This window comes from Cardiocondyla obscurior, linkage group LG08, assembly GCF_019399895.1.
Source record: "Cardiocondyla obscurior isolate alpha-2009 linkage group LG08, Cobs3.1, whole genome shotgun sequence".
Classification (NCBI taxonomy): Eukaryota; Metazoa; Arthropoda; class Insecta; order Hymenoptera; family Formicidae; genus Cardiocondyla; species Cardiocondyla obscurior.
This window is the reverse complement of record NC_091871.1, coordinates 2,377,478-2,392,175: the sequence shown is the minus strand read 5'-3', so window position 1 is coordinate 2,392,175 and position 14,698 is coordinate 2,377,478. Positions and strand designations below refer to the sequence as shown.

The 14,698-nt window shown below is 38.9% G+C and overlaps 1 protein-coding gene across 5 annotated transcripts in view; it reads right to left on the bottom strand.

The window, feature by feature from the left end:
• Positions 1-525: 525 nt before the first annotated feature.
• Positions 526-14,698, bottom strand: part of Bap170 (Brahma associated protein 170kD) — a 41,156-nt gene continuing 26,983 nt past the window's right edge. Inside the window, exons 5-17 of one of the 5 annotated variants that reach the window (XM_070660644.1) lie at positions 11,425-11,918; positions 10,772-11,286; positions 10,192-10,586; positions 9,868-10,087; positions 9,383-9,788; positions 8,488-8,805; positions 7,548-7,754; positions 5,357-7,464; positions 5,073-5,232; positions 4,807-4,965; positions 4,157-4,237; positions 3,323-3,414; positions 526-3,210 (exon numbers count right to left, since the gene is read on the bottom strand). In XM_070660644.1, coding sequence (XP_070516745.1) covers positions 3,087-3,210; positions 3,323-3,414; positions 4,157-4,237; positions 4,807-4,965; positions 5,073-5,232; positions 5,357-7,464; positions 7,548-7,754; positions 8,488-8,805; positions 9,383-9,788; positions 9,868-10,087; positions 10,192-10,586; positions 10,772-11,286; positions 11,425-11,918 — 5,279 coding nt within the window. In that variant the 3' untranslated portion in view covers positions 526-3,086. The remainder of the gene's footprint in view (positions 3,211-3,322; positions 3,415-4,156; positions 4,238-4,806; positions 4,966-5,072; positions 5,233-5,356; positions 7,465-7,547; positions 7,755-8,487; positions 8,806-9,382; positions 9,789-9,867; positions 10,088-10,191; positions 10,587-10,771; positions 11,287-11,424; positions 11,919-14,698) is intronic. The other 4 variants (XM_070660645.1, XM_070660647.1, XM_070660646.1 and 1 more) reach the window with 4 other exon arrangements.

Sequence of the window (14,698 nt, the reverse complement as noted above, 5' to 3'; positions counted from 1 at the left end):
AAAGCCCAACTCGGAATCGCGGCTTCCACGCATACAAATACGGTCGTCCCGCTTCGGCTGCCGTCGGATAGAAGACCAAACTCCGACGGCCAGAGTTTGGTCTTCTATTCGACGGCAGCCGAAGCGCTGGCTTCACACGGACGAGCCTCTGTATTTGTACGCGTGGAAGCTGCGATTCCGAGTTGGGCTCTCTGCCGTGAGAGAACAACACGCAGATTTTTTAATTGTAATTGAGGGATATCGGTGTTGAGAAAAACTGTTCCTTGTTCAGTTCCTAGTTCCGCTGATGGCATGGTCCTCTTGATTTTGCTCACTTGGTGTTACGAACGTAATAAATTAAATGTTGGATATAATTGATGTTCGTACGTATGCTTGAATTATATTTAAAGTAACGAAAAATGCTGAAACACCATTTAAGACGATATTATATACATCGTTAGTTTTATTGTCGAAAATTATTAAATTTTACGTTACGACATTTAGGCGGCACAACGGAGAAAAAGAACAACTCACGAATAATCAGTCTATATTTTTCCCATATTCTCCTTCGTATTTAGTAATTTATTATATCGTTCTTTTATTCCTTTACACAGATGTTTATTTATGATCTCGATGATCGTACGAAACGGTGAACATGTAAACTAGGTATAATTACAAATAATAAAAATAAAAAGCCTCTCACAAGATTTTCATCCTCCTAAAAACGTTCAGCTATTAAACTTGTTTTTATATATTTATATATAAAATACATAATAGAGGCTCGCACAGGGTCCATTATCATATTTTTTTATGTCTATCCTTAAACGGCCGCTTTGTAATATAAGACGAAACCGTTCTTCAGTTGCTTTTTTTTTTCTTCACCAAACCAGTTAAATAATTACAAAAATCTGTTTTTTTTTGCAACTTCTATGTCTTGTCACATTCTATTATAATACAAGAATCTTTTACTTTGTTTCTCTTAAAGATGATTAAACTTACAATCTTAAGAAATTTACACAGAGGTTTTAACATCATGAGAATGAAATACAGGTATTATGTACAAGTATGTATACAGCTTTATATGATCAGCTTATTCTTTCATGAAATGGAGTAATGTTTCAAACAACTTAATAAATGATAAATGCAATCTACGCTGTCCGCGAAGTGGTAACTTCGGGAACATAAAATACTTGTCACTTTACCGCTTTAAATCGTTCAAAATAAAACACTTATTTTACATAAATTACATATCGAGCTTACCGATTAGCCAAATAATGGACAATTTATTTAATCGATTTTATTTGGTTTAGATTTCTGAAAAAAATTAGTATCTTTAATAGTATCTGCTTTTCTTCACTAAATGTAATATAAAAAAATTCTACCATCATCCAGAGTAAACGTTGTTTAAAAGTAAACAATGTTAGAGTATTACGTCAAAAGACAACTTTGTCATTATGCGTTGTAATATTAAATTACATTTTACATATCACAATAAATTTCATCAATGTTACATAGTTCATTTCAGTTATGGTTTTATTGAAATGTTCCAAATGCGATACGTTTGCATCAGCTAAGAGCTAATCACGTTTCCCTATAAGGATGAAACAAATATATAGTTTTGTGATCGTAGGTATTAATAACGTAAAACTTGAGTTAAAAATTAAAGAGAAAAAAAATGTCCCATATTATGATTGTTATATACAGATCTTAGGCCTTTAAATCCAGATATCATAACGAACGTACGTTCGAAATTTACATACTTATTTGTAACTTGTTAATTTGTCAATACTGTTGTTGGTTTTCGGGATTTTGATAAAATGTTTCTTTTGATTGGAAGTCACGCTAATGACAAAGTCATTTTATAAATTTATCTAACGATATGCTGCATTACTCAGCGAGCGTAAAAAATTTTCTTCTATGTATTCTGACACATCGCAAAAATCGAATGGCTAGAAGTCATCGAGCTAAAACTGATCTAAACTAGACGTCGTTAAATTTATGCAGTGATATGAATGTTCTGCTGTAATGACGAACTCGCTAGTATGCCGACGCATGTACTGTTATATCTTACTAATTTCTGTCGATAGATTAGATTAGTTAATAATAAAACAAAGAGAGACGATAATATAGCCATGGGATTGCAATATGCAATTATAAGCGAAAACATAAATTCTTAACAAATACATTTCATAAAAAGATTTCGTTTTTCTTTCTTTATATCCTAAGTCCTTGGTAATTTACGAAAAAAAAAAAAAGTACAATAAGAATATTAATTATAATATATTGATTGTAATTAACTATAACGTCCATAAAGTATCTTCTTCGTTCCTTTTTGTACACGTTTACTAAAAACACTTTTTCCACATTTCTTGTTGAGAAAATAAATATTAATATTAAATCTGAAATATCATCTCTCACTCGCTCGCACTCTTTCGTTCATTCATTCGGCAATTCATTCGCACTTTTTCTTTCTTTTTTGTTCTTTATCACACACGTACACTTTTTTCACTTTTCTCTCTCGCAATTCGTTATCACTTTTTCATATTTGACCTAACTGTCTTTGTATTGTATTTCACTATAGTTACAGTTCATATCGTAAATCTAAATTGGCAAAATGATTTGCCTAGTAAGTTTATAGGCCTCTTTTTTCTATATATGGAACATTTATCCTCGGTACTATTCTTCTCTAATTCCAGTCCTTTAATTTGCATGGGCACACAACATTACGCACGCATGCACGTACGCATGCAAGGACGCACGCACGCACGCACGCACAATCATCATCCATGTACCCTGAATGGCAGATATTGTGTCAGCCACGGCGACGGCGGCTAGCGTATGTAATCTTGTCGTGGTGTGCGTCGAATCACACACGAAGCGCGAACGTAGATCGTCCTCGGCGAGGAGATGAAGACGGAGAAATTCACGTACGCTAGCCGCCGTCGTCGCAGCAAACGATGTATCTGCCTTCCAATATACATGTAATCACCACGGCAAGTGACTACAGACTTATTACATTCGCTTTCACCCCGTGTAATTCGAAATAATGTAAGTTGATCGCTGCTCGCAAGATTAAAAGAGCTTTTTTAGAGGCCTGATTCAAGAGGTCACCTATGATGGCTACTGCTACTCTGGTCGTTCATATCATAAAGGACTTGTGCGATTGTTCTCGATGATTCGACATTGCTTAACGCCACGCCTGCCAAGTGGGGCTCGTACGCTCTAAGATGCCTGGAAATAATTTACGAATGAGCCATGATCGCGATACGATTAATAAGTAATATTAATACGTAATATTTTATTAAATAAAATAGAAATAAAATAATAAAAAAAAATTGCTCACCTTCTACCATGTGTTGAATATATGACTAGGTTTCTAAGAATGAGAGCTGCCGTTAGGCGAATACTTTTGGTCACTGGACCTTCGTTGTCATCCTGCAAAATAAAGACGCATCATTAACGATCGATTATTCACGCATTATCTTTTTCACACACAGACAACTTGATGACTGACAACAAATGACATTACTCATCTTTCAGATGCTAAGAAAAAAAAAAAAAGTGTCGTGAAAAATGCATGAATGTGGTAACATATAGTTTCTAATTGTATGATGTTGTTTTACAAATGCGTTACAGGAGTCGTGTTAATGTGTAAAAAGCGCTGCATTTTCTCGGCGAAGCTGCAGTTCGTCTGTCTTGGACGGCCGTACATGTATTCGACGTGTCATGTAATAGGCGACGTATATTCTTGCACCTTAACCATGTTACAATTATGAACAAGGACGCACACATAAAAAACATATATATCCAAACCTACAGCTCTAGCAACATCTACTTAATAAATAAGGTTTTGGCTTCTTTTTGCTGCTCTGTTGAAACGAGCATTGTGCCACCTTACAACACCTTCTGACACGAGTGTTGTAAGATCAACGCAAGTAAGGGAAAAAAAAAAAATAAAATCAAATTCTAGCTACGAAATGTATCGTCGAAATAAAATAGACATGCTGCAACAAAACGGAAGGGTAAAACAAATGAGAGGGGGAGTTCAAGGGAAGATGACATGGTGTGCAAAAACAAAGAGAGAATAAAAAAAAGCACAGACAGACGACAGCAATGGCAGCACACAGAAGCTGTAGCTGCGTTGTGATTTCCTTCTCAACTCTCAATACATTTTTACCTGTTCTGGTGGAGAATTTTGCCCAGGTCTGGGGGAAGAAGAGCTTGAAGTGGCTGCAGCCGGCTTGGTCGGCCTTTGCTGCTTCGCCAAGAGAGAACAAGAAATTTCGTTAAATTAGCCAGTCAAAGATTTGCAGAATTGAAAACTGTCGGGTGATTTTTGTGGACAGTTTACAGAATCAACAGATAATCAACATGGCAGGAAGAAAGACTGTAATATGTGTATTTCAAAGTGTGTATCACGTGTAGTATACGATTAATTTTGTGTATCCATCTAATTAGCGTATCTTTATCAATGTCGCTATTTATAGTTACTTATCAGTGTATTATCATAGGAAGAAAATTTGCCTCCGACTAAATATATTATGTGTACGAAATACATTTTAAACTCTGTTCTTTCGTCTAGATTTCTAAATGTACGATTTTACTTTTACTTAAAAATAAGCGGAAAGATAAAAATTTTATTAAACATTAAATATTCATTTAAATTTAAATAAAATACATTGTAAAAGATTTTTTTTTTTTTACTAAACGTTTCATCAGAGTATAATGTTAATATTGAATGCGTATAAAGAACGAATAAAACAGTAAAATTAAATTCTATATTCTCCAATAGAAATTTCAAAATTATAAAATGTTTTAAAGACTTACCATTAGTTCCTTAGGATTGACGAATTCCAGAGCATGCCGTTTAATAGCGTGGAATGCCGCGTTCGGTGCGTATCCGGGATGATGCGGCGTTGGAGGCGTAGACGTTGAGACTTCGGTTTTACCTGTCGCTGTCAACTGTTTCCTCCTCATCGACATTGTCTATAAAGAAATAAAATTGTAAATGTAAAATTTATAGTAATAAGCATTATCCGATTTCTCTCAAGATAAATAGAAATTATTTAAAGTAAATTTTTTTAATTACTTACGTCCGCGTTACAGTGCCTATCGTAGAGATGCGTCATTAATGAGAATTTGCGTCTCTTGAGAGCATCGCAGCTCGCCCACAGACACAGTATTTCCTCGCCACCATTTGGACAGTGCGCCTCGCAAACGTGAAGATAGACTTCGTGCGGTGTTTTAAATTGTCTGAAATTATTTTAAATATTTTTTAATCAATAAAAAATTTTACAAAACTATAACTATTTTATTCGATTACTCGTAAAATCACTTGATTAAATTATAAATTTCGAAACTTTATCTTTAAACTTACCTAAGACAGCCCCGCCATTCGCACAGGTAAGCGTTGGGATCGATTTTGATCGTAATAGTCTTGTTCTCTTGCAATGGCTGTGACGTTTGCTGCTGTAATTGTTGTTGCTGCTGCTGCTGCTGTTGTTGTTGACTTGTGGAAGGTTTTGACTCCGGTTCGGTGGAGGTTGATGAACTCACTGTTTTCACAATCTTAGTGGCGGTTAACGGTTTGATGGTCGATGCACCGTGAGTGGCCGCCGCTTGGTGAGGAGTCGTGGGCCTAGTCGGCGGCGGCGTAGACGCCGGGGTAGGCGTTACTACCCTGGACGGTACACTAGTGGATACCGGTGTTTGCTGAGCCATCGCTGGGATTGTGACGGTCACCGTATTTGGATTGGCTTGCGCTATCGAGCTATTGACTATAATGGAGGCTTGCGGGATAGTGGCGGATGTGGGTACGAGGGGCGGCGGGATGTTGCCGAGCGCCGGGCTCTGCAAAATCGGACGAGGAACCTGCGTCACAACCACCTGCTGCCCTTGCGGCGTCACTGCCACCATTTTTTGCGGAGTCGGTTGCGCGGTAGCCTGCGGTTGCAATATGATAATTGTTTTCGTACCAGTACCCTGTTGTTGCGTCGTTTGCGCTACAAGAACAGTTTGCGCTTGTCCCTGTACCAGAGCTGTCTGTGGCTGCGCCAGTACGTAGTTCTGACCAGGCACACCACCCGATACTACATACTGCAGCTGCCCGCTCGCATTTTGCTGCAAAAGCACCTGCGGTTGAGGCGGAGGTGGCCTGGCCTTCACCGATGTTGTGGGAATAATTACTTGATTACTTGATTGAATCGGCTGCTGCACGACTATCTGCCTAGGTGTAGCCACGATAAGTTGTTGTTGTGACGATGGTGGCTGTGACTGCGACACTTGATTGATACTTGCGATCTGATTAATAAATATATGAGGCTCTTCCTTGATGTGTAAAGTCGGTGGTTCTTCTTTCACGAGAACTGGCGTCGTCTCCGTTTTTACATGAAGAGGAGGAGGAAGAGACACTGGAGGTGCCGTTGCCACAGCCATTGTTGCCGTCGTTGCCATTGCTACCGTTGCCGTCGGTCCCACAGCTACCGTCGCCGTCGCCGTCGCTGTTTCTGTCGTTGCAACTGTTGCCGTCGCCGTTTGTGTTCTCGGTGCAGTTGCCGTTGCTAACGATTCATTCTTTATCGTATCTTTATTAATATTAACTTGTTCTTCTAAATCCATCTCGTCCTCTATGCAGTCCGCTGCCAAAGCAGCATAGAGATTTGCCGCGGTAGAAGAAACAGTCGCTTTTTCACTATCTTTATCGTCATCTTGCTCCTCGGACTTTATGCTTGATACCGTAGATTCCGCTGTAGTCGAATCAACCGCTGGATCAGGAGACATCGTGCCGTTAGAATATTTAGATTTCTTGATATCAAGCTCATCTGATTCGCTGGCTGATCTCTTGATTCCTCGTGGAGCCTCAATTAGAGTATCCTCGGAAACTTCGTTCTGTATAACATTACTGCTCTCTACTTCGGACTTCATTTTTAGCTCAGTGGGAGATTCTTTTAACGCTTTCTTGATGTGATTCTCCACCAAATCCATCTCTTTCTCATTGATTGAATTCTTACTAAGCACACCGTTCAGAATTGGTTCTTTGTCAACCTTTCTTTCGAGCAAGTCGACAAGCATCATACTCTGTAACGGTTTGTCTTTTGAACCCACGCTCAACGAGTCTTTAGACGATCCGTCATCCTGTGCATCGATGTCCATGTTATCGCTCGCCGGCGCGCCGTTAAGCAAGATACCTTCAAAACTTGTCGGCATATTCTCCTCCTCGACCCTGAAGGAACAGTCCCTACTGCCACCAATCCCGCTGCTGGACGCCAAGGAGTTATTAGTAGAATCTGAATCCTCAGCAATGGAAGTACATGTTATGCGTTGATTCATCTTGTTTAGTGTGCCGGTAGCAATATTAACTGTCGTCGTCGAAGGCGGACGACAAACCTTCGCCGGTAAGGAGGATATGTGATTTTCAGTCGAGTTCACCACCGTGGTCGTGGACGTGATAATTTGGTTCGCATTGTCGTTATCATTTACTTCAGTCTGAAACATAAAAAATGCTCAATATAATAAAAGTATCAATATATAATTAATTTAACCGTCACCAAATTGTAAAACCGATGTACCTTCTCGCAATTATTAGTCACAACAAACTTGGCCCCGTTGAGCCTTTGTATCTTTTTGGCAGGAATGGGTGCGATTGCCAGTTTCTGCTTAGCGTTGACGGGAGTCTTTGGAAGTATCGTGGCCGGTGTAGCCGCGGGAGCAGCGGGCTGCATCACACCCGTCATCTGTTGCTGCAGTAACCTTTGCTGTTGTTGACGTTGAGCAACCTAATGAGTGTCCGTGATAGTATTAAAAAGGGAATCATAAATTAATCGATAATTAAAATTTTTTTTTTATAATCGTATCGCGCGCTTATTGATTCTATTGTACCTTTAACGGCAAAAATACCGAAAAACAATCGAATTCATCAATCAAAAACCATGCTTTTGTTAGTACTTTCATGTTACGAGTTCTTTTATTTAAATTTCAAAATAACACTCTGTTAAATATTACTAATGTCTCTTTCATTGATAGATTCGTCAAGAAGGAAAGGAGAAAGGACATTCTCTGGTCTCAATTCGTATTTCGAAAGAACAAAGAAATACATTACAAAGTCTAAATGCAACCAACACTACATCATAAGCAGACATTTTGACAGAAAAAAAAACAAATAATTTTATATATCTATTATATTATAATATAATGTGATAATTTACTAAAAATAAAAAATTAAAATTTATCTCGTATATAACTATGAGATAGTTATAATTATTATATATGGTATATAACAAGTTCACGAGTTTTTTTTATTTTAAATTACGTTATCTACCACATATTTAATTAACTCAAATTATGTTATCTATCACGTATGTAATTAACTTAATATTTTCTTTGCATACATATTTTATTAGAACGTATTAAAATAAAAAATAAAACAAAAAAAAAACGTCGAGATTTCGGTGTAGACAAAAAATAGAAAAAAAAAAACGAACTATTTTTGTTAATATACAACAATGATACCTGGTTGCTGGTTATTAGCTGGTTGGCACTGATGCTGGATGCGATGCTAGCAGTAGTGTTTGTTACGCAGGCAGTAGGGGTAGACACACAAGTCGCAGCAGCACTGGGCATGCAGTCGCTGCTGACTGTTACCTTAGTAGCCAATAGGCTTTTTATTATGGAACTCGACGTAGTGCCACTTCGATTATCTTCCTTAGCAACTACCTGGAGACATTGTAACTGTTGAGGTTGCGGCTGCGATTGCTGTTGCTGCTGTGGCGGTGTTTGGGAACCGCTCGCTAGCAACGCTTGGCTCAGATGCGGATGCGATACTGATACCTAATCGACAAGGAGGCAACATACAAATTTCAACCACCACAACGAATTACAGCTTTGAAAAGTATAGTTTAAGCGTTTACGCATGCTCGTATATTATAGCGTAGCTACTGTTTACGTAATTGGAAAAAGCATTTTGACAAGCGTAAATTACAGACAATACATTAATTCCTTGAAAATAATTTGTCGTTATCTTTCCAAGACCACAGCGATGATTCCAAACAGAAAACATAAAGTATTTTATTCTATGTAAAATTTTTATGTAATATTAGAGTCAGCAAATAAACTGAGACTATTCGCGAAATAAAAAACTGAAACATGATGCTCTTACAATAACTCTACTTATCTATATCTATGGTATTCAGTGATCACAGAGTTAAATCGAGGATTTATGAAACATGCAAAGGAAACTTTCTCACCCGTATGTTAAAGGGAAGTGGCTCTAGTTGATGTTAAATGGGGAAAAAATAATAGTAAGAATAGCGTTATGAAGCTACGACAAAACGAAAGTGAGAACCAAGGTCATAAACGTGAATGGCAGAGAATGGTATAGAGAGAGAGAGCAAGGATTCGGACCCACCTGACTTTTAGAATCAACCTTGGTCACTGGATTATGGGACTGGCTCGAGGTGTTGTTGGACGGGGGTTTCGGCGGTGCGGACAATTGGGCCTTAAGGATGGGAGACGCGGGGGTGGAGGTCGTTTGCGTCCCGGACGACGCGGCGGGACTATCGACCTGGGAAACGGCCGTGCTATCGGGTGCGGGACTTATATTCTTGACTGTACGCTGTTGAACGGGAAGCACCTTTACTGGAGTAGTGTTGACTGCTGGAATCGGAAGTGTATTAGTTGCAACAGCAGCGGTGATTTGGCTCGGATAAGTGATCGGCGCGGGTGTGGCCCGTACTCGAATTCCTTCGTAATACTGGGTACCGGTATTTTCGCCTTTCAATGGATTCGGTCCCACGATATTACCAAAAACGGATCTGCGCAAACAGTACAACGTGTATTAAAATTTATCTATATGTTACGATAATTGATTTATGTCTCATGAACGATAATCACTTGACGCATCTGGGAAAATGCTGTGGTGCTATCACGCCTCGTCTGCCGATTTTCGTGCAGCAACCAAGGTACTTTTTATATAATTCCTCTTGTTCGATGCGTACGCCAGGCGCGAGTTCGAAAGTTGCTTTTACCCAACCTAAAGCGAACTGTTCGTTCTCCTGAATAATTTGCTGATGCGCGTTTTGTTGTTGAATCGCATTAGCTGCCTCCACCGCTTCTATAAATGTAAATAACGAAATGTAAAAACGAAAAATTTCAATAGAAAAAAAATTAATTTGTAATTCCTAACAAGAAATTGCGATAAAAATTATGTTCACGTACTGTGCGTTGTCGACTTAGTCGAGGTTGCGGCAGGAGTCGTAGGTCGAGAAGATGCTGGACTGACAGGTGCCGGCGTCGCTGTAACCGTGGCCGGCGTAGACGGAGTGGACGCGGGTGCAGTCGTTGTGGCTGGAGCGGTAGGAGTCGCGGGAACAGCGGCTTGCCCGGTGGTATTCTGTTGCGCCGCTGCTGTAGATACTGTCTCGACCACTCGCATGAGTATACAAGCCTTCGGCCCGTAACTCTGCGCCTCCACAGTAACAAGAGCGACCAACGTATCAATGGCACCGCGGACCCGCGCGACGCTTGTGCATGGTCTCTCACCCAGTGATGTTAAAGCGTACAGACATTCCAGAGTATACACTAAGAGGGCTATGTCACTTAGAGCTAGAAATCTGCAAGCAAACACAACGAAATTACGTGTTAAAATAATCGCAATGTTTATCTAAAAAAAAAAAAAAAAAACCTATACCTTATAATATTTTTCAATTAATAAAAATATAAGAGTTAATTAACAAAGTTTTTACTTTTATTTCTTGTTTTATTTTATTAAATTAAAAGAGCAAAAATTATTTCTCACCTGCATATAAGTTCATATACGTTATCCGCCAGACCAAATGTGACAACTTCTTCGTTACTGTCTTGCTGGCTGATTTTATTGAGCACCTCCAGGCAGGATATAACGATAAACCTGTCCTGAGACTCGATTCCTCTGGCTACACACGTTAAAACGACGTCTGTTATCCTTTCGCCGGCTTCCTTTAAAATAACTTCATTCGCTATGTTCCCTAGTATGTCGAAACCGAGTTGGTGAAGATTGCTCCACCTCGCTCTCACGCACAACAGCACGAATCGTAGGAAACACCGGTTCCTGCCTAATATCGTCGCGTTCTCCGGCGTGAAGCTGAGGTTTCGCAGAATCGATGCGATTTGCAGCACGCGTTGTCCATACGGATCCTGCGTGCCCAACGTTCGCCCGACACAAAACAGATCCTTGTCTTCCTCCTCGAACTTAATGGAATTCTGATTTTGATCTTTCAGATTTTCATCGGAGTGTAAAACAAGCGTATCTAATCGTGGGCAATCTGGAAGTACCTGAAATCCACACCAAAAAAAAAAAAAAAACAACATTCAGAAACACGAATATAAGAACGAAATCAATAGTTTTATATAGAAAGTATGCACACACATACAAATATCTATATATTTATACAATATATATATATATCTCACCGCTTCGACATCAATCGGCACCGTCGGCAGTGTCGGCACCGTCGGGTCTTCGTTCTCTATTGTCAAGGCAGTAATGTCCTGCTTGCTCTGCTTCTCCTTCTCGAGAGTTTTCCGTCTAGAAAACGTTGGCAGACTGGTTGGCGGCTTTTTCATAAAAGTCCTCTCATTCGTGAGGTCTATCACATCCTGAGAATCGAGCACGTCCGACCAGAAGGAATTAATAGAGTAGTTACGAACACGCGAGTACACTTCGATAAAGAGTTGCCGCGTGCCAGGCGAGTCAAAGACACCGGCGTGTGCTAGGAGGATGTTCACTAGACGGGGATACTTGTCGAGCCGAAGGGTGTGCTTGCCCTCGTTGGACAGGAGAGTGCAGACGTTGATAGCGAAGTCCTGCTCGTTCGGCAGCGGTGATAGGAGTGACAGCGCGAGCTTGTCGTAATTCGAGGACTTGTAAAGATCCGCTGAAAGTCCGTTGTAATCGCGCAGAGATTCTGAAAGAAAGAAAAAAAAAGAATTAATATTCTATTCTGTATTTTATAAAATTATTTAATATTCTATAGTAAAAAAAAAAAAAAATTAATTATTAAAATTAATTTAGATAATTAAAAGAGTGATTATAAATTACGCAACGTAAGAAAATTATATAAGAATATACACCGCATTAACTGTTCTTCCATGACTATATTGATGCAATGTTAATAGATGTCGTGAGATTATCTTGGATAAATGCGAAGGTCGTGCAAACGCGTGTTACGTATCGCGTCGAAGTGTCGGAATCACCGGACGGATTTTAAAGCGTGCGCAATAAACTTTGTCGCGATCGTTCAATTAAAATAATTGTAACGCACGATTGTCATCTTGCTAATTAAAATAATTAAAATCCGTCGTCTTTCAGAACGCGCATTTTGTCTCGCGAATCAACGGTTACCATCAAACGAATCGAATATGTGCTTTATACATATTCGTTTAAATACCTTCCGGCAATTGTAACGCGAGTGTACATCTAACGAGAGATGCAATAACAAATACAGACAAAATAGAATAAAATACAATATCAAAAATATTAAAAGAGACGAACTATCTTCTCCTGTAAAAAAGTAACGAGCTTTTCTTTCACATAAAATGTAATTTTTGTAAGATCTTACGTGTTTCCAACGGCACTGCAAAAATTTCCAGGAATCGACAGAAGTATTTTTGCAAATAAAATTTCAAGCAATATTTAAAAAAAAAAAAAAAAAAAAAAAAAGAGGGCCTCTCAGAGTTCCGCGCTTTTAATATCGAGCGTATTTGCATTCGTCGTTTTTCTTCTCCCTTCTCTCTTTGTCTCTTGAAGCTAACGAAACCAGTTAATGACACGGTTGTATCTTATCGGCGAGTCGATACGTTGAGGGATACGGCGGGTTTTTGCGGATGTTTCTGTACCAAGCGCGGTGATTAAAATATCTGTTTCTCCCTGCGGGCGAACGGCGCTTCTCCGTTGCGAGAACGAACGCGTATCTCTAGTAATCGTAGTCGGAATTGTCACGCGGCCAATCCGATCCTGCCGCGCTTAACGACGATTCGAGGCAGGTCATGGCTAGTTGATGCAACAAGAAAGCGAAGCTACCATCACCGTGATATTGCACTGAACAATATTGCGCGCCAAGCAGACCTTCTTTGCTTCCATCTATCTCTAAAATTTAGACATTTAGACAAACAAGTATTTAATACTTGTGCTCCTTCGAATTTCAGAATATAATTGGAAAAGTTTTTTATTTCTTATTTATTAATTTTTCTCATTACTCCCTAAACTACTTTCCCGAAAGAATTCGTAAAAATTAGAGAATAAACGTCCGTAGAAACGCAAAGTACCTCCGTCACATTCTTATCGTACAGAAAGTGATCGTAATTAAATTAATTTTTGTTAGAATCAATTTGATGCCTATCGACGAAAAATTTTCTACTCGAACTTTCAAGGAGGGACTTGGATTTTCAAAAATAAACTCGAGGTGTCCGTGGGAGTTCGAGAATATAGACTCTCTGGGGAAGAGCCAGAATATGCGAACGATATTAAGATTTAGAAAACAGGTTGTTAGCTTTTAACTTTAGTGATGACTTCGGTATTTTTATTCGCGTGCTGTTCTATTATCCATGAAAACATATTGACTCGACAATAAATATCTAAATAAAAAATTAATTTAAAAAATTAATCTTTCAAATAATATTTTTTCACATTTTTTTTTTTTTTTGGCAAATGTAATTTTATTTCATAGATATTTTCAATAATCTCAAACTTTTGGCCGGCAATGTAAAGGATAAATCTATTGAATAAAGTTTAAAATAGATAAGAGCACATAATCAATTGTGGCGATAGCCGATTCGGGACGAGCAAACACATTAATTTGATCTCGGAGGCCGGAGTACAGAAATGATTTTCAAAAAGTTGTACACAATAATAATTACTAGAAGCAAGGAAGATAAGAGATTGGTTATCGGTTACGGTCATCAGGGTGTGTAAAACTCTCTATCTGAGGAGATATTTCGGGACCGCGATATCTAGTTAAGACTAATAATCCAATCCAGCATCCGATTTCCATACGACCAACCGGTTTATTCTTCCGATAATAATCGTTTTGTTGCCGACGAATATAAAGCGAATCGTTGAGAACTGTCGACATCGCAGAAATTACTGATTTATTAAATATTTTAGGTAGCTTTCTACAAGTGGCCGATACACGTTCCACCAGCAAAGACATGTCGCGCTGATAAAGCGTCTTCAAATTGTTCCACCACCCAATTCTGATTTCTTTCAGAAAATTATAGCGATTTTTGTAACAGGAGCGACATTCCACATAATTTATCATTCGCTGAGACGCGCGCGAAATTTCTCGTCTGCGAACTTCTCGTAACTTTCTGACCGTCGAAAATAGACGGCCAAGAATAAACGTAATGACAACAAGTTACGCCGCTCGTGTTTGCCTATCGTAAAACTTACGGTCTTCCTTATCATAGATAATTTGTCCAGGGTTTGATACAAACCGTCATGCGTCTATTAGTTTTTATGGTCGCGATAAAGATTATGCTTTTTAAAGCCCAGCGTGTCCGCTCGCTAAAAGAGCCGAAGCTCGTAAGGACAATTAATTGCTTTTTTTTTTTTTTTTTTTTTTTCCCAAACGTTATCAATTACATGCGCCTATATAATGACTCGGGAACAAATTAGTTTCTTCCGTTCGAGTAGAAATGTTCGACGAAGAGCGAGTATCGAGAATTCCGAGCGCAAGCGAAATATACA